This window comes from Bubalus kerabau, chromosome 2 (genome assembly GCF_029407905.1).
Source record: "Bubalus kerabau isolate K-KA32 ecotype Philippines breed swamp buffalo chromosome 2, PCC_UOA_SB_1v2, whole genome shotgun sequence".
Lineage (NCBI taxonomy): Eukaryota > Metazoa > Chordata > Mammalia > Artiodactyla > Bovidae > Bubalus > Bubalus kerabau.
The window spans coordinates 113,495,016-113,515,589 of record NC_073625.1 but is presented as its reverse complement, the minus strand read 5'-3'; the positions used below and the strand labels follow the sequence as shown (position 1 = coordinate 113,515,589).

Here is a 20,574-nt window from a genome sequence, read left to right as displayed (position 1 = left end):
TGAGTTAGACAAGGCTGTGGTCCATGTGATCAGATTGGTTAGTTTTCTGTGGTTGTGGTTTTCAGTCTGTTTGCCCTCTAATAGAGGAGGATAAGAGGCTTATGAAAGCTTCCTGATGGGATAGACTGACTGAGGGGGATACTGGATCTTGTTCAGTAAATCCTTACTGAATGGGGGGCCATGCTCAGTAAATCTTTAATCCAATATTCTGTTGATGGGTGGAGCTGTGTTCCCTCCCTGCTGTTTACCTTGGGCCAAACTATGGTGGAGGTAATGAAGATAATGGTGACCTCCTACAGAAGATCCCATGCATGTACTGCTACAGTCTGTGCCCCCAACCCTGCAGCAGGCCACTACTGACCCACACCTTCGCCGGAGACTCCCGGACACCCACAGGCAAGTCCAGGTCAGTCTCCTGTGGGGTCACTGTTCCTTTCTTCTGGGTCCTGGTGCACAAAGTTCTTTTGTGCCCTCCAAGAGTCTATTTGCCAGTCCTGTGTAAGTTCTGGCAGCTCTATGGTGGGGTTAATGGTGACCTCCTCCAAGCAGACTTATGCCAAACCCACACCCAGAGCCCCTGTCCCTGTGGCAGACCACTGCCAACCCATACCTCCACAGGAGATGTTCAAACACAGTTCTGTCTCAGTCTCTGTGGGGTCCCTGGGTCCTGGTGCTCAGAAAGTTTGTTTGAGCCCTCTGAGCATCTCTGCAGGAATGGGGTTTGATTCTAAATGCAAATTTGCCCCTCCTACTGTCTGGCTGGGGCTTCTCTGCCGGGGTCCAGCCCCAGCAGGATCCAAGGGTACCCTCAGGATGGACGGTATTGGCAAGAGAGATGACACGGGTCTTATAATGGACTGGAACTTGATGGTCTGGGGTCAAATGATAAGTGAAAATAGGAGAAAGAATAAAGAAGAGAGAAAGAGGCTGATATTCCTTGATTTACACAGAAAGCCAATAAAGCCCCTGACACGGGACTTGCTCTGTTCACGGAGGCCTCAGGCACCCTCTCAATGGAGCGAAGACGCAGAGTGCCTTCTCAATTGGGTCTTAGAAGCCCGGGCAAAAAGATGAACTCAGAGAACCTCTGTGCTCCAGGGAATCAGCCTGAAAAAAAAAGGAGAGAGAGAGAGAAAGAAAGAAAGGAGAGAGAGAAAGACACAGAGACCAGAGCTCTGGTGAAGTGGGATCCGTAGCTTTATTTTCAAAAAGGGCTTTTATACCCTGAGTTACACATTTGCAGAGTCATGCAGACTCAGCTCAACATTACATCAATTTTATCTTTATCGAAACCAGGACATTTTTTGCATAGCTATTCATAAATAAGAGTCTTATGTACATTATCTTCTGGCGCTGTGGCCTGTTAACATTTTGTAACTCTTTCTTGATAAAGGTTGGTCAACCAGAAAACTTGCTTTCCCTTTATCTTTCCAATCTGCAGTCCCCCTCAGGAAACCAAGCTACATTCTTATGGAGCAAAGGTGTAGTGAGTTAGGAAAAAGAAAGAACTTATTAACTCAAGGGTCTTATGTTGCTAATGCCAAGGCTACTGCTTGTTTTTCTTGTATACCAACTATACTAGCTAATGCACTCCCAGGCTCACATTGGGTAAAGGACAAGGAAACTCAGTAGCAAACATTGGCTCAACAATGCAGTATTATTCTAATAAAGCTTCTTTATCACTCGAAGGTTATGCTTGGGGTGTTGTGAACAATCATGTGCGTTAGTTGCAAGAGTATGGATAAACTTGCCAAGCAAGCTAAAATGGTGACAGAGGGGTTAGAATTGAAATACTCCTTTCAAGCACAGGAGACTTATTAACTAGAGCCCTAAGTTGATTTTCTTCAGAGAAAGGTGGTCGGGGATAGCCCCCTGTTAATGTCAGAAGAGTTGGTGAAAGGCATAATATATTAAACAGTAGACAGATTTTGGTTTTGGGGTATATGCTCGAGCAGGTCCAGGGAATCCCTCGAGTCCTGGTCCACCTTTGTCTGTCAGGTCTTCTCTACATGACTTTGTCATGGGTGGGATCTCCCGTGGTGGCTCCCAGCACTTCTCCTTTGCCCTTGGCCGTGGGGTATCTCCTCACAGCCACTTCAGTGCCTACCATCTTAGTGGGGTTTCTCTGACCTTGGACGTGGGGTATCTCTACACAGCCCATCCAGTGAAGCATAGCTGCTGCTCCTGACCTTGGACATGGGGTATCTCCTCTGAGCTGCTCCAGCAATGAGATGCAGAGTTCCAAAGAAGAGCAAGGAGAGATTTCAAAAAAGCCTCTTCAGTGATCAGTGCAAAGAAATAGAGGAAAACAAAGAATGGGAAAGACTAGAGATCTCTTCAAGAAAATTAGAGATACCAAGGGAACATTTCATGCAAAGATGGGCACAATAAAGGACAGAAATGGTATGGACTTAACAGAAAAAGAAGATATTAAGAAGAGGTGGCAAGAATACACAGAAGAACTATACAAAAAAGATCTTCATGACCCAGATAATCACAGTGGTGTGATCACTCACCTAGAGCCAGACATCCTGGAGTGTGAAGTCAGGTGGACCTTAGGAAGCATCACTATGAACAAAACTAGTGGAGGTGATGGAATTGCAGTTGAGCTATTTCAAATCCTGAAAGATGATGCTGTGAAAGTGCTGCAGTCAATATGCCAGCAAATTTGGAAAACTCAGCAGTGGTCACAGGATTGGAAAAGGTCAGTTTTCATTCCAATCCCAAAGAAAGGCAATGCCAAAGAATGTTCAAACTACTGCACAATTGCACTCATCTCACACGCCAGTAAAGTAATGCTCAAAATTCTCCAAGCCAGCCTTCAACAGTACATGAATCATGAACTTCCAGATGTTCAAGCTGGTTTTAGAAAAGGCAGAGGAACCAGAGATCAAATTGCCAACATCTGCTGAATCATCGAAAAAGCAAGACAGTTCCAGAAAAACATCTGCGTTATTGACTATGCCAAAGCCTTTGCCTGTGTGGATCACAATAAACTGGAAAATTCTTCAAGAGATGGGAATACCAGACCACCTGACCTGCCTCTTGAGAAATCTGTATTCAGGTCAAGAAGCAACAGTTAGAACTGGACATGGAACAACAGACTGGTTCCAAATAGGAAAAGGAGTCCGCCAGGGCTGTATATTGTCACTGTGCTTATTTAACTTACATGCAGAGTACATCATGAGAAATGCTGGGCTAGAGGAAGTACAAGCTAGAATCAAGAATGCTGGGAGAAATATCAATAACCTCAGATATGCAGATGACACCACCCCTATGGCAGAAAGTGAAGAGGAACTAAAGAGTCTCTTGATGAAAGTAAAAAAGGAGAGTGAAACAGTTGACTTAAAACTCAACATTCAGAAAACGAAGATCATGGCATCCGGTCCCATCACTTCATGGCAAATAGATGGAGAAACAGCAGAAATAGTGGCAGACTTTATTTTGGGGGGCTCCAAAATCACTGAAGGTGGTGACTGCAGCCATGAAATAAAAAGACACTTACTCTTTTGAAGAAAAGTTATGACCGACCTAGACAGCATATTAAAAAGCAGAGACATTACTTTGCCAATAAAGGTCCATCTAGGCAAGGCTATATTTTTTCCAGTAGTCATGTATGGATGTGAGAGTTGGACTATAAAGAAAGCTGAGTGCAATAGAATTGATGTTTTTGAACTGTGGTATAGAAGACTTTTGAGAGTCCCTTGGACTGCAAGGAGATCCAACCAGTCCATTCTAAAGGAGATCAGTCCTGGGTGTTCATTAGAAGGGCTGATGTTGAAGCTGAAACTCCAATACTTTGGCCACCTGATGCGAAGAGCTGACTCATTGGAAAAAAGACCCTGATGCTGGGAAAGATTGAAGTCAAGAGAAGGGGACGACAGAGGATGATATGGTTGGATGGCATCACTGAGTCAATGGACATGAGTTCGAGTAAACTCCAGGAGTTGGTGATGGACAGGGAGGCCTGGCATGCTGCAGTCCATGGGGTCGCTAGGAGTGGGACATGACTGAACAACTGAACTGAACTGAACCATTTTTAAAAGTACTGTTCATAGTAAGTATATTCACATTAATTTGAAACAGATCTCCAGATCCTTTCATTTTGCAAATCTGAAACTTTGTACCCAGGAAACAACTCCCCCGTTCCTCTCTCCTCAGCCCAGGTAATTGCCATTCTACTTTCTGTTTGAATTGGGCTGTTAGATACCTCATATAACGGGAATAATACCATGTTTGTCTTTCTGTGACTTGCTAAGTACTTGCATAATTCCATTAGAGTTTTTCTGACCTGGTCTAAATGTTCATTATTTTTTACCCTGATATATACCATTCCAGCAGAGAAGGCAATGGCACCCCACTCCAGTACTTTGCCTGGAGAATCCCATGGACGGAGGAGCTTGGTAGGCTGCAGTCCATGGGGTCGCGAAGAATCAGACATGACTGAGCGACTTCACTTTCACTTTTCGCTTTCATGCATTGGAGAAGGAAATGGTAACCCACTCCAGTGTTCTTGCCTGGAGAATCCCAGGGATGGGGGAGCCTGGTGGGCTGCCTTCTATGGGATCGCGCAGAGTCGGACATGACTGACACAACTTAGCAGCAGCAGCAGCAGCAGCATACCGTTCCAGATGATAGATGGATTGTGTGTATATACAGTAGTCATCAGATTGATGAAGCCATCATGGACTTACATGGTATATATTTAGAAATAAATTAGCTCACAATACTAGGACCCAATTCTTTGTTCTTACTGTATCACTATGGTGAGTCTCTGTATTATAACTTGAGGCTTACCCTTATATCACCCTCTGAAATTTTTAAAATGTGAAACTATTAACTTTAAAATTCATAGTTATTAAAATTATACCTGACATGAGAGGTGAGCTAATTTCAATTTCAGGATCTTTTTCTATGTTGTGTGTGCTAAGTCGCTTTAGTCGTGTCTGACTCTTTGCGACCCTGTGGACTGTAGCCCACCAGGCTCCTCTGTCTAGGTAAGAATACTGGCGTGCATTGCCATGCCCTCCTCCAGGGGCTCTTCCTAACCCAGGGATCAAACCCACATCTCTTATGTCTACCTGCACCAGCAGGTGGGTTCTTTACCACTAGCACCACTTTCTGTCAATATTGACAGAAGAGTATTCTGGAAACTTGGTAAATTTTCCATATTCTTGTCTTAAATTTTAAATTTCAAATACAAATCCAAGCCAGATACTAACTGACTGAAGCCAGATTGCTAGCAGATTCAGAGAAATTAGGTTTCAACTGATATTATACTTTGCATTAATTAAAGAAAAAATTAACTGAAAACAAAGTAAATTGCTTTTTGATGGTGTTTAACTATCTCCAAAGAATTGTTACCAAAGCTGTAATAAATTGTCCAAATAACATGCTATATTTAGAGAGAGAAAAGACTACTGTGTGACACGTAGATCACTAATCTGTTTTTTCAGCAGTTTCTAAGTCATCTAATTAGAAATTGCTGCTTGCTGCAAGTTTAGACCTAAATACACTTATCCTTTAAAGGCTGTTGAGGTTGCTTCAGAATTTTTATAGCTCTTTGCAGACATCTCTTTCATGGAATGACTGGGTACATCCCTAGGCTATTTAACTAATACAATGCTGATTGCATTCTTCTTTAAAGAAATTATAAGACTTAAATTTGTTAATTTAACAGCCCAGTTCATTGTTGATTAAACTATCAGAAACCAAATTAGTTTTATTTCACAAGCAGCTGATTGTTTTATGTCACTGATAGGCTTAAAATTCTGTAAATATGCTGATTTCCTGTTATGGTGAACAGTCTACTGATCTATTCTGCATATGCTGTATGGCACTTTTCATTCATTTAGCAAATGTTTGAACATTTAATATATTCCAGTCACTGGGCCTGGTACTTTCTCAGCAAATTTTAGTTTTTAGGATCTCTTTTAAATAACCTCTGAGATGTTTGGAGTTTTTTCTTATCAGATCATTAGATACGTTTTAAAAAATGTTAATGTTATGTTAGAGGGAAAAGTATGTATTTACTTATTTGAAACTCTTCTCTCCAAACATTATTCATGTATTACTAATGTTTCTAAGACTACGTTCAGTTCAGTTCAGTTGCTCAGTTATGTCCGACTGTTTGCAACCCCATGGACCGCAGCACGCCAGGCCTTACTGTCCATCACCAACTCCCGGAGCTTACTCAAACTCATGCCCATTGAGTCGGTGATGCCATCCAACCATCTCGTCCTCTGTCGTCCCCTTTTCCTTCCACCTTCAATCTTTCCCAGCATCAGGGTCTTTTCTAACGAGTCAGTTCTTCACGTCAGTTGGCCAAAGTATTGGAGTTTCAGCTTCAGCATCAGTCCTTCCAATGAATAATCAGGATTGATTTCCTTTAGGATCGACTGGTTGGATCTCCTTGCTATCCAAGGGGATGTACTTAGTTGTAAAAATATGAGGACTGTTTTGAGAACATTCAAAGCCATGTGATCTATTGACTCTGATTTAAGATAAGCAGAGTAAATAAATCCTCATCTCCAAAGGGCTGATACTTCTATTTTTCTCTGTCGTTTAAAGTTCTGGAAGCAAGATGTTCAAAGCTTGAGATTTTACAACCTTAAAGCTGAAAGAATGTTACAGTGGGTCACACCAGCCATGATTCATTCAGCCTGTTGCAGAGCACTCTAGGGAGAATACGGTTGTCCTTGAAAATCACAGCCTCAGAAGGCAAGGTGCTGTACCGGTTATGAACTAATAACAGAGCCCTGACTACAAGTTAGTTTATATGAAAGGATTCGGGAGGTAGAATTTTGCTGGCTTTGGTTCAGGGGCACAAAGATGGACATTCTTTGCATACTGTCAGCTGGTGTTCACTGTTTCCCTGGCCTTTGTTTTATCTCTCAAGATGGTAACCACGATACCCGTTTTCCAGGCAGCATGTAGGAGAGGAGGATGAGGTGGGGAAAGGCTGATTCAGCAACTTCCACATATATCTCTGGTCACTCGCATCTGCAAAGGAGTCTAAGAAATGTAATTTTTCGGCTACTCTCATTGCCCAAAGTTCTGTTAGCGAGGAAGAAGGGAACATATACTGGATAAGGTAGGCAACTAGCAGTCTCTACTACAGGATTAACTACTCCCCCCAACACGCATGCATACGAACGAGAACATCCCTCTGTCCCCAGCAGCACACATGTATCTGTTACCTGTGAATCCATCTGAAGTTTCCCTTCACCAACTTCTTTAGGTTATACTGTCTTTATGAGTTTTTAGTGCTAGTGTGAGTCCTATGGTTTTAGTTCTTTGGAAGCAGGATTATGTGATAGAAAGAGCACCAGACTTGTAATTGGAGAACCTGACCTGTAGTGCTGTCAACACTGGTGTTTTGACCTTTGACATCTGAACTTTCCTTATCATTTGGATAATGGAAATAAAATACCCTCTGTAGCTGTGTTTTACAGGCTTCTTAAAGGATCCAGTGAGCACTTTTCTTTTAATGTCTGTAAAAATTTGTGGCAAATAGTAAAGCCTTACACAAGTAAATATCTGGTATCCAGGTGTCACAGTGGTAAAGAATCCACCTGCCAATGTAGGAGACTCAAGAGACATGGGTTCAGTCCCTGGGTCAGGAAGATCCCTTGGAGGAGGAAATAGCAACCCACTCCAGTATTCTTGCTGGGGAAATCCCATGGACAGAGGAACCTGGTGGACCACAGTCCATGGGTCACAAAAGAGTCAGACATGACTAAGCACGCACACACCCATTGTTACAATGATGATGATGTTCAAAACCAAACTCTCATCTTCCCAACAGAAGATGTTGCTTCTAACTTTTCTCTCTAGCAAGTCAGAAAGTCTGGAAACCTGTCTTCCTCATAGCTGCATCTGCCCTCCACCCCACATCTCTGTGGTAGTAGTAGTCTTTAATGTTATTCTCCTAGTATTTCTCCATGTCTTCCATCTCTACCTTTCTCACTGCCACCCTTGTTGTTCAGGGCCTTATTACCACACTTCTCGCTTGGCTGTTGCAATAGCTCTCTGAGTCAACTCTGGTCCCTACAGCTCTACATATTTCCATAGAGCCCTTGTTTTTATTGTTAATGAACAGAATGTACCAGGGGCCTGTACCATGGGAGAAATATCTAGTAAATTATTTTTCTACTTTTGAGACATAAGATTGTTTATATTTTCAGTTTTTAATTATAATAATAGATGTTTTATGCAAATGTGTATATTGTTTTATTTCACTGATAGGCCTGATGGTCATATACATGTTCATAATTCATATATATATGAATATGTATATGGCTTATGATTACCTATTTTATTAAAAGCAAGTTTCTCTAACATGAGTTATTAAGTTAATAGGTGGTTTTTTGGGACTTCTACTTCATTTTCCCAGTTTTTTTCCAAAGGGTAGTTCTAATTTATATGACACAAACAACAGGTACTATCATGAATGTATTGTAGCTTTTCAGGGTCTAGCAAAACTTTAAAAATATATAATTGAAACTGTGGCTTGTCTATTTTCATACACAAGGAATCTAGGCACTCCCAGTCCAGGAAGACTTGTACAATGTGGTGTAGGTAAACCTGTACTTTTATAGGCTATACATTTATAAGTTGGCATGGGTTAAGACCTTTTTTAAAAAATTCCTGGTTACAGCCTCTTTTCCTTAACAGGCTTTTCAGTACATAAAGGTCACTTAAAGATAAACTTGGGGCTTCTTTTACATAGACACCTAAGAGGGTAACTGTATTAACAGATCAGGTAACTGGAAATAGAGGGTTTTGCTGATTGTACTAGAGAACCAAAAATACATGTTTTATGGATCTGAGTATGAATAATTTTTTAACTTTCCCCCCACCAGACTTTCATCTTAAGATATCTTTAAAGAGAAACTTACTTGTTCTTTTATTTAATGCATGTCAGTCTTTACTGGGATTAACATTCTGTGATTGAAATTTATGGATGTCCTCAGTAAATCAGTGTTAGTTTGTGCATATTCCCCTGTACAGATTATACATGCAGTCAGAATCAAGGGTTACCACTGATATCCACCCTAGCACATCTTTTATCTTTATAAATCTTTCAATAAAATAATCCCCTCTCCCTACCTGCCCCTCCCCCCCACCCCCACCCCCCCCCCCACCAACTGCTGTATGAGTTCAGTAGTCTTTTTGGCATAAACCTGTGCTATATCAAGTAGAATTGTTGCTGACTCCAGCCACTCTAGTTGCACAAGAGTAATTCCCATCAATATTTCATACATAATTCTCTAGGAAATAATATTTTTTAAAAATTGCATCTTTTAAAATGTGTGTCATACTTGGAAAGCCTTTAAAAAAATTTTTTGACATTGAAAATTGTAAATATTTTCCAACATCTGCAATTTAATATTTAAGAAAATTCACTGAATAATTATGGCTCTTTGGGCCCAAATATTTATGTAAACAGTTAGAAGTACAGTGTAAATGCAGTGCAATTACACCAAAAGATTTGCCATAGTAGAAACAATAGTAGCTGTTTATACTTCGTATTTTCTTAAATAACTTTTTAGTTGTCTATATTGTTCTCTTATTTCTCTCCCTAGGTAAACATGTCAAACCTTTTACACCAGAGAAAGCAAAAGAAATCATAATGTGTTTACAACAACCTGCAGTCTTCTATAACATGGTTTTTGATTGGCCGGCACAACACTGGACTGCGAAACATCTTTCTGAGGTCCTTCACGGCAAGCAGATACGATTTAGGATGGGAACGAAAAGCACGGACACAGGTAGGACCACCAGGAATCGTCATCGTAATGTCTCTTCATAACGTTCCCATAGCTCAGCCATGGTTTCTTTATCTCTGGAGAATCCCTTATTTCTAACCCTCTTTTTGACCATTTGCAGATGGGGAAACTTTATTAGAAGTTTTCAAAGGATAATTTAAGATTTTTTTTTTAGGCTAAATAACCTGTAATTTATAACCCCATGTAAAATGTATTTGTTCATATCATCATAGTTCATTGATCATGGTAGACACTCACCTGACTGAAAGAGACCTATTACTTACCTGACTGAAAGAGACCAATACTAATCTGACAGTCCCCTCCATTTTTGTCTCATGTAGAATGTGTCCTTTTATTTGTAACTTCAGTCACTATTTATAGTGCTGAGTCTTGGTGTAATTTTATCTCTCTGCTTTATCAGCCGTCTGACCTCTGTTGTGTTGTATAAATGTGAAGCATATGTGAAGCTGTTTTTTTCATCCTCTTAAGCAGCTGAAGATTTTGCCAGCTCCCCTTTTTTCCCTGAAGACTTGTAAATGATTTTTTTGCCTTACAGTCAGAGAAAGCAATTACCGTTACTCTAAAAATAGTTAATTTAAAGGGGAAAAAAAAAAACAGTTCAGGTTAGAAATGTTCCTAATCTAAAGAAGTCCATGATCATGGTCTGGCTTCAGAATATGTGTGTATCTTCTATTTAAATACGGACAGATTTGGTGGTCTAGAAATTCATAGTGTTTTAAGCATTGCTGTGAAGTGGCTCTGTGAAGATATTAAGGATATCTATTAATAACCCCAAAGGAACTAAAAAATTGCTCAGTTTCTCTTCCAGCTTCTCTAAGCTACTTTCTCTCATGTATATCTCATAAAATTACTGGGTTTTTGGTGTCTAGGACCCCTTTATACTTCAGTGACAGGTAGAGCAGTATTAACATAAATTCTTTGGCTCCTCATTGTGGTTTGTTATATTTTTAAATTAAATGTTAGACTAGCAGCAGCCACGTACAAATCAGCTTGTGCTCTTGTTTTCTTGATTTTAGTCACATAAATCTTCCACTCACTGAAGTTTCTGTTAAACAGTAATTTGAAGAAAAATAGAAATTGTAATTTTTTTCACCTCCTGGTTAGACTCCAAATACTACTACTAATAGCTATTGACAACTATTGTGTCAGACACTGTTCTGAGTGCTTTATACATATTAACTCTCTTAATCTTCTTCAAGCCCACTTAGAGTGGAACTATTATTATTCTATTTTACAGAAGAACTAACAGTAACTTGACATTTTAAAGTTAGTACTCACGCAGAAAAGAAAAAGGGAAGCAGAAAGCCTCTTAGAAAGATAATCTGTTCTTTGAACAAAATTCATATGAAATCCACCACTTAAAAGTACATAATTCAATGCTTTTAGCATCTTCATAATTTTGTGCAGTCACCACCACTATCTAATTCCAGAACATTTTCATCACACTGCAGAGAAATCTGTTTCCCACTGGTGGTCACTCCTCATTCACACCCTTCTCCACCCCTGGCAACCACCTATCTACTTTCCTGTTTTTATAGATTTGCCTATTCTGGACATATAAAAATGGAATCATGTGGTTGTGGCCTTTTGTGTCTAGCTTTTTTTCATGTAGCATGTTTTTAAAATTTACCCGTGTTGTAGCATGTATTTGTATTTTCTTTTTATTGCTGAATAATGGGCTGGAGGGAGCACAAGCTGGAATCAAGATTGCCGGGAGAAATATCAATAACCTCAGATATGCATGGCACCACCCCTATGGCAGAAAGTAAAAAAGAACTAAAGAGCCTCTTGATGAAAGTGAAAGAGGAGAGTGAAACAGTTGGCTGAAAGCTCAACATTCAGAAAACGAAGATCATGGCATCTGGTCCCATCACTTCATGGCAAATAGATGGGGAAATAGTGGCTGACTATTTTTCTGGGCTCCAAAATCACTGCAGATGGTGATTGCAGCCATGAAATTAAAAGACGCTTACTCCTTGGAAGAAAAGTTATGACCAACCTAGACAGCATATTAAAAAGCAGAGACATTACTTTGCCAGCAAAGGTCTTTCTACTCAGAGCTATGGTTTCCCCAGTAGTCATGTATGGATGTGAGAGTTGGACTATAAAGAAAGCTGAGCGCAGAAGAACTGATGTTTTTGAACTGTGGGGTTGGAGAAGACTCTTGAGAGTCCCTTGGACTGCAAGGAGATCCAACCAGTCCATCATCCTAAAGAAGATCAGTCCTGGGTGTTCATTGGAAGGACTGATGTTGAAGCTGAAACTCCAATACTTTGGCCACCTCATGCGAAGAGCTGACTCATTGGAAAAGACCCTGATACTGGGAAAGATTGAGGGCAGGAGGAGAAGGGAACGACAGAGGATGAAATGGTTGGATGGCATCACTGACTCGATGGACATGGGTTTGGGTGGACTCAGGGAGTTGGTGATGGACAGGGAGGCCTGGCATGCTGCGGTTCATGGGGTCCGCACGACAAAGAGTTGGACACGACTGAGCAACTAAACTGAACTGAATATTCCATTATGGGTAAACAGTGTCGGTCCGTTCATCAATTGATGGATGTTTGGGTTATTTCCACTTTTTGACTGTTATGAATAATGCTACTATGAACATTTATGTACAAGTTTTTGTGTAGAGATATGTTTTCCCTCTCGTGTTAAACCTAGAAGTGTAACTGCCCAGTCATACAGCAACTATGTTTAACTTTTGATGAACTGCCAAACTGTTTTCCAGAACAGCTGAACCATTTTACATTCCAACCCCAGTGTGTGAATGGTCTAGTTTCTCTCCATCCTTGCTAATACTTATTTCATTTTTCATTCTGGCTATCTAGAGTGTGTAAAGTTTTATCTCATTATAGTTTGATGCATTTCCCTAATGACTAACGTTGTTGAGCATCTTCCTATGGTCTTATTGACCATTTGTATATCTGATTTGGAGAAATGGCTATTCAAGTCCTTTGCTAGTTTTCTAATTGAGATGGTTTTTATTTTTATGTGCTTTTGTTTGTTTTGTCTTTTTGTTCAGTGGTAAAAGAGACCTTCATATATTCTGAATACTAACTCTTTATCAACTATATGACATGCAGATATTTTCTCATGTGGGTTAATAATTTGTTCTTTTTAAGTTATTTCTTTGCATATGAATACACTACTTCCACAAGCACTTTTGGGTAGTGTTCTAAGAGAGCTGACTCAAGTCAGCTCATGTGGGTTCAAATTTTGCTTTGAGCAATTCAAAGTTAAATGTGTTCATATTCATTATACATTTAGAATAGTGTCTGGCACATAGTAAATGCTCAACAAATGTTAATTTAAAATAGAAATAATTTAAAAATAAAAAATATACCTTCCTCATTTTAGAGAGCACTGGAAAAATGGGAAGACCCAAAGGAAATTAAAAAGACTTATTCATCTGTTACCAAGAGGCAATCACTGATTACATTGTGATGTATATTCAATGCAAGCCTTTTTATATTTAGAAATAAAGTTGTATAAATTTTAACAACCTGCTTTTTTTTCTTAACATATTCTGAGTAGCTTCTTTTGACATTAAATATGATTTTTAAATGGCTACCTAATATTCCATCGTATGCTAGTATCGTTGTTGTTGTTGTTTAGTCGCTAAGTTGTGTTAGACTCTCTTGCAACCCCAGGGAGTGTAGCCTGCCAGGCTCTTCCATCCATGAGACTTCCAAGGCAAGAATACTGGAGTGGGTTGCCGTTTCCTCCTCCAGGGGATCTTCCTGACCCAGAGATCGAACCCATGTCTCTTTGCTCCCGCATTGGCAGGTGGATTCTTTACCATGAGCCACCAGGGAAACTCCAATAGTATCAGAGTTTTAATTTAGTTTTAAAATTCTAATTTGATTAGATTGCTTAGAGGTTTTAATTTATAAATAAGACTGTAGTGAACATGTTTGAAAGTAAATCCTGCCCAAATTTCTGATTATTTTCCTAGGAGAATGACTGGGCCAAAGGGTATGAGCATTATCACCAGGAGCAGCACTACCCATGGAACTGCTTACACCAGAAACCTCTGAGTCACGCTGATGGCCTCTCTAAGTGGTGTCTGGTGACTCAGTGACTTACATCCTAAGTGTCCAGCATCTACCTGCTTCTCACTCCATGACCATCCTCCAGTTGGGATTACCCTGCTGTCCCTTACCTCCGTGGTTGCAGTAGCCTCATGCCTAGTCCCTCTTCATCTGCTCTCCTCTCACCCCAGCCATTCCTCATGATGAAACCTGAGACAGTTTTTTTAAAAAGAAAAATCTCATCTTCTTTATCTGTTTAGAACCCTTAGATAGCGTCCCATTACCTTTAGGCTAAAGACCAACATTTTTGTTAATGGTTTAAAAAGCTCTGTTTGCCTCCTCTTTCTGAGCTCAGGGCAGGTAAGCTTTTAAGATTTTGTGTTTCCAGAGATTTGCTTCTTCTCACATCAGGGCCTTTGCATGTACAGTCTAGTGGTTCTTCTCTTTTTGCCCACTTCCCCTTACCCCAGCTTTACCTAGTTGGTTCCACTGCTTCCTTCAGATCTCAGCTCAGAGGTCATCTTCTCATGGCAGTCTTTCTGACCACATTCTCCCTCCCTCACCCCCCAAATCAGGTATGACTACTGAGTTATCTCGGAGCACCTTGTATTTCTTAGTAACACTTAGCACAGCTCTGATCACATGGTTAGTTGTGTAAGCAGTTAGCAGTTTAAAGTCTCTCTTTGCCTCAAGAGGGTCCCCTCGTGAGAGCCAGGGCCATGTCTCATCATTGGCTGAACACCTAATATCTGGATAGTCAGACATCTGTGGAGTGAAAGAATAAAAGACCTTTGATACCTGAGGCCAAGTGCATTGCAGAAGGGTGGTTTACATTTACTCTCCTTTCGGAACATACAAGGGTACCTGTTTGGCCACTCCTTTGCCCTAACAGAAATTTATGTTTTTAAAAAAATACGTTGTTGATAGGTGAAAGATGAGTGCCTCATAACTTTAATTAACATTTCTTTGTTGGTGTTGTTGAACATATGTTCATGTTTATTAATAGTTTGTATTTTGTCTGGTAATTTTTCTTTCAGTTATCCTTATTAGGGTTTCAGGTTTTGGGGTTTTTTTTTAATAAATAAATTACTTATATTTAAAGAATACTGTGTTTGTTACTAATATACTAATTCCAAGTTTATTGTTTGCCTTTTGATTTTGTTTCATATCTTTATAGTAAGATCAAATAATATTTAATTAATATTTTTATTCTTATTTTATTTAGAAATTCCTTCTGTATCTTGACAATAGTAAATGTTCTAATATGTTCTTTTAATAGCTTGATTTCTTTTTCACATTTTACTCTTTATCCATTCCATATTTATTTTGGTATGTTGTGTTCACTGACTTTTTCCCAAATAGTTAAGTTGGTAATAGCATCTTTATTGTAGTACCACTTACTGAATAATCCCTTCTTTTCCTACCAACTTTGAAACTACCTTTATTATATTACCATATTCTTATATATTTCAGCATCTGTTTTTGGACCACATACTGAACTATCAGTTTTGGGGCCAGTAAAACACTTGCTAAAAACTATTTTTTACAGCTGTTATGTATTTTAATATTTGAAAGGACAACTCATCTTCCCCAGTCACTCTTCTGTCTCAGCATTTTACTAGATACTGGTGGTGCAGTGGTAAAGAATTAACCTGCCAGTGCAGGAGACACAGATTCAATCCCTGGGTCAGGAAGATTCCACTGGAGAAGGAAATGGCAACCTACTCCAGTATTCTTGCCTGGAGAATTCCCTTAGACAGAGAAGCCTAGCGGGAACAGTCTGTGGGATCACAAAGAGTTGGATGTGAGTAAGTACGCATGCATGCATATGCACAATTGAACTTTATTCCTCTAAATGAAACTTAGAGTTAAACAGTGTTCAGTTCAGTTCACTCGACTGATCATGTCTGACTCTTTGCGACTCGATGGTCTGCAGCACGCCAGGCCTCCCTGTCCATCACCAACTCCTAAAGTTTACTCAAACTCATGTCCATTGAGTTGGTGATGCCATCCAACCATCTCATCCTCCGTCGTCCCCTTCTCTTCTCACCTTCAATCTTTCCCAGCATCATGGTCTTTTCAAAAGAGTCAGTTCTTCGCATCAGGTGGCCGAAGTTTTGGAGTTTCAGCCTCAGCATCAGTCCTTCCAGTGAATATTCAGGACTGATTTCCTTTAGGATGGACTGGTTGGATCTCCTTGCAGTCCAAGGGACTCTCAAGAGTCTTCTCCAACACCACAGTTCAAAAGCATCAATTCTTCTGCGCTCAGCTTTCTTTATTGTCCAACTCTCACATCTACACATGACTACTGGGAAAACCATAGCTCTGAGTAGATAGACCTTTGTTGGCAAAGTAATGTCTCTGCTTTTTAATATGCTGTCTAGGTTGGTCATAACTTTCCTTCCAAGGAGTAAGTGTCTTTTAATTTCATGGCTGCAGTCACCATCTGCAGTGATTTTGGAGCACCCCAAAATAAAGTCTCTCACTGTTTCCATTGTTTTCTTATCTATTTGCCATGAAGTGATGGGACTGGATGCCATGATCTTTGTTTTCTTAATGTTGAGTTTTAACCAACTTTTTCACTCTCCACTTTCACTTTCATCAAGAGGCTCTTTAGTTCTTCTTCACTTTCTGCCCTAAGGGTGGTGCCATCTGCATATCTGAGGTTATTGATATTTCTCCTGGCAATCTTGATTCCAGCTTATGCTTCCTCCAGCCCAGCATTTCTCATGATGTACTCTGCATAGAAGTTAAATAAACAGGGTGACGATATACAGCCTTGACGTACTCCTTTTCTGTTTTGGAACCAGTCTGTTGTTCCATATCCGTTTCTAACTATTGCTTCTTGACCTGCATACAGATTTTTCAGGCAGCAGATCAGGTGGTCTGGTATTCCCCTCTCGAAGAATTTTCCACAGTTTGTTGTAATCCACACAGTCAAAGGCTTTGGCATAGTTAATAAAGCAGAAGTAGATATTTTTCTGGAACTCTCTTGCTTTTTCAATGATCCAACCAAGGTTGGCAATTTGATCTCTGGTTCCTCTGCCTTTTCTAAATCCAGCTTGAACATCTGGAAGTTCATGGTTCACCTACTGTTGAAGCCTGGCTTGGAGAATTTTGAGTATTACTTCGCTAGCGTGTGAGATGAGTGCGGTTGTGCGGTAATTTGAGCCTTCTTTGGCATTGCCTTTCTTTGGGATTGGAATGAAAACTGACCTTTTCAGGTTCTGTGGCCACTGCTGAGTTTTCCAAATTTGCTGTCATGTTGAGTGCAGTGCTTTCACAGCATCAACTTTTCACTTTTAGTAAACAGTGTATTCACATTAAACAAGACATGTTGCCTGCCCTCAAGCCATCAATCACTGCAGCTACCTCCCCCTTCATAGTGGTGCTCCCTCAGGGGCATTAAGAATGGAGAAAAACTGGATCTTGGTCCCAGATAGTTAAGATGCATATCAAATAATTTTTTTTTGTAGTTAGCTGTAATCTTTTGAATGTTTAATTGCCTTTTTTCCCCTCCCCCCCACAAAAATTCCTATATATTCCAGCTCCTCCCTTACCTCTTTGAAACAGTTCCTCAGAGCTATTTTAGCAGCTGTTTCCTAGGCTGTATTCCTCAGTAAGATCCTCTGAATAAAACATAACTCACAACATAACTCAAAAAACCACAAGGTAATGTGAGGTTTTTTTTCTCCTTCAGTCAACAAGATTTTTAAAAAATATTTATTTATTTATCTGCACCAGGCCTTACTTATGGCATGCAAGAACTGTAGTTGCAGCACGTGAGATCTAGTTCCCTGGACCAGGGATTGAACCCAGGCCCCCTGCATTGGGGTCATGGAGTCTTAGTCACTGACTTAACAGGGAAGTCCCCAGTCAAAAGGATTTAAATGAAAATTCTTGAAGTACTATGAATATACATAATTTGAAAAGATCTACCATGTGACAGTACTGTACCATCCTACACAGGAACATGAAATCTTTGCTTATTAAGTCTTTTTTTTTTTTAATCTCAGTAAAAAGATTTGGATAAAAAAAAGTTTTCGTACAAGTCTATAAATTTCTTCAAATATTATAAATTTTTTATAGCTGTTAGGAAGGAAGTATTTTTGCCTATTCTGTTTTTCTAATTGTGATTGGTACACAAATAAATGCCATTTATTTTTTGTATGTTTATTTTTTTAATCTTTAGTAGTGTACATAGTTTTTTATCTTAATAGTGTACATAGTTTTTTAGTTTATTCTTGTGGGCTTTTTAGGAAGACAAGTATTTGATCTTACAAGCAACGATAACTTTTTTACCTTTTTATTGAGCATATTTATTTCTGTTTTAGGTCTTGGTTAGAATTTTTCTAGAATGCTTGAAATAATATTTGATTGTAATGTATCTCAGTTTATTTTAGGAAGCAGATTGTGACATCACATCCCTCTTTGAAGCCATTTTGGATTGACTTCATTTGCCAACATATATTCTCAATGACAACACTATAACTTAGCTGGCAGTAATTTGCCAAGCGGATGTATAAATAAGCCTAAACATTTGTAGATGGGGAGTGGAGTAACGATCAAAAGTCATACTCGGTACCCACATTCCAAATGTTTCTTGCTTGTGAGATGATGAAGTCTTAACAAAATGGAAACATACTTGTTTCGGTGCTATGCACAAAAATACTTTAGGACTTCCTTTATAAGAATTAAAGCCTAACTCAACTTTTACACTATTTCCAAATCCTAAAAGCAGTTGAGCTGCTTCTTACCTAAAATTTTGATAGTAAGTAGGATGAAAGTTTCAGCTGCCTGAAATAGTAAAGAACAATAACAATCAAATTAGAAAAGAACAATTCCATTGCACAGAATAAACTAAGAAAAACAACTGTAGTACCCAGAAAGAAATTGTCATGATAACAGAATGAAAACAGTTCCTTTGGTGCTGCTAATACCAGGAAGGAGTAAAAAGATTCTATTTTGAAATCACTATGTAAATAAGTCTATCAGTTTTGTTCATTCCATTCATTGTAGTTTTCCCTGACATTAACAGTTCTCTGTTACTGTCTTTCCCTGTAACAGTTCTTTCCCTGACAGTAACAGTGCAATTTTTGCATTTGTAGGTTTTCATTTTTTCAAGTACAGAACTTGCTGTAACAAAATGATGAGGCTGCATACAAATGTGCATATAAAAACTGGTCATAACTGAAAAGTCCTCCTCAGTCTACCCCAGAGGCAGGTGGCTCAAGTATGGCTTTAGTATTCAGTTGGATTTGTTGGACTGAATTTTGTGAAGTGAAAACTCACAAGGCAGTGGAAGGTCTTCAGGCTCACATTGGAACTTAATGAAATGATTTAGAAATGATTCCAGCACCATGTAGCTTTCTTGTTTGTTTGTTTTCTTAAAAGTGTTTTCCAGTGCTGTTATGGTAAATTCTTGATGATGATGTTGATGATTAAGAGCTCACATATATTGATGGGTAACTGTGTATCAGCCACTGTTCTAAATGTTCCTCAAAAATGATCAAATTTAAACAGTTATTAAATATGCTGGTTTTTAGATAAATGTTCCCTAGTAAAGTTTTCCTGCTTCTCAAAGTCAAGTGACAAATTGATGAAATAGGTGAATTAGGGGTGATACACACCCTCCCCTCTATTATTTCTCTGCAGTTCTGAGGCTTTAGGATAAAGAAATGAGGAAAGGTGATTGAGATAATCCTGAACCATTTGGGAGGAAATGGAAGGAACAGATAAAAGCTCTTTGAATACGCTTTTCTTCCTAGTACTAATTCAGCTAGTTTTTAGGTGCCCCAAGTCATGGGATGACAAGGAGTCAGACATGACTTAGCAACTAAAAAGTAAATATATAAGTAAATAGTAGGAAATTACTAGTAATTGTGCCTATGGCAACCTACTCCAGAATTCTTGCCTGAAAAATCCCATTGACAGAGGAACCTGGTGGGCTACAGTCCATGGGATCGAAAAGTTGGAAACGACTGAGCGACTAAGCACAGCACAGTACTAGTAATAGTGCCTAGCTTTTACTAAGTATCTGTCATGTGTCAAGCGCTGTGCTGATTGAATTATATGTGTTAGATCTACATTCCCTCTTGAAAGGATTTCATGCTTGCAAAATAGATTGTCATCAGATTACTTGAATATTAACATTCCAGTGTACATTTAGAGTATTCTGCTAACTGCAAAAGAGAAATTATTTCATCACTATTTAGAATAATAATTCTTGTATAAAACAGTTCTACCCATAGGAACAAACCACTCTGGACAGACAGCAGACTTTGCTTCAAGCTTTCCTGATCAACCCTCATCTCCGATCTTTGCCTTTTCCTAGGTTCTCTGTGACACAGAATTTTGCATCTAATTATATGATCCCTCACATTCCCTGTTATTCTGATTAAAGTTTTCTTTTTGTCTAAATATATTCTAAATTCAAGAGTATTATCCATTTCTTTTATGTTCCTGGAAACGTGAACACAATACTAGTTACAAATTAGGTACTTAATAAATGATTCTGAAATAAGTGAGTTAATGAATAAATAAACAGACTTTAAATTGCCATTCTCCACTTAATGGACAGATTCTAAGGAGCTCTATATGATAAATGTACAGTATAAACTCAAAAGCTTTCAAAAGATAGTGTTGCCATTTTTTTTTTTTAATTTGCAGAAGTACTTCTCAAACTTTTTAGACTCAGGATTCCTTTATACTTAAAATAGTTGAGGGGACTTTCCATTAACTAAAAT

General features: G+C 39.1%; 1 protein-coding gene across 2 annotated transcripts in view; it reads left to right on the top strand.

Moving 5' to 3' along the window:
* Window positions 1-20,574, top strand: part of HSPBAP1 (HSPB1 associated protein 1) — a 56,877-nt gene that overhangs the window by 10,698 nt on the left and 25,605 nt on the right. For both annotated transcript variants that reach the window (XM_055568393.1, XM_055568392.1), the window contains exon 2: window positions 9,588-9,773. In XM_055568393.1, the coding sequence (XP_055424368.1) occupies window positions 9,635-9,773 (139 nt within the window). In that variant the 5' untranslated portion in view covers window positions 9,588-9,634. The remainder of the gene's footprint in view (window positions 1-9,587; window positions 9,774-20,574) is intronic.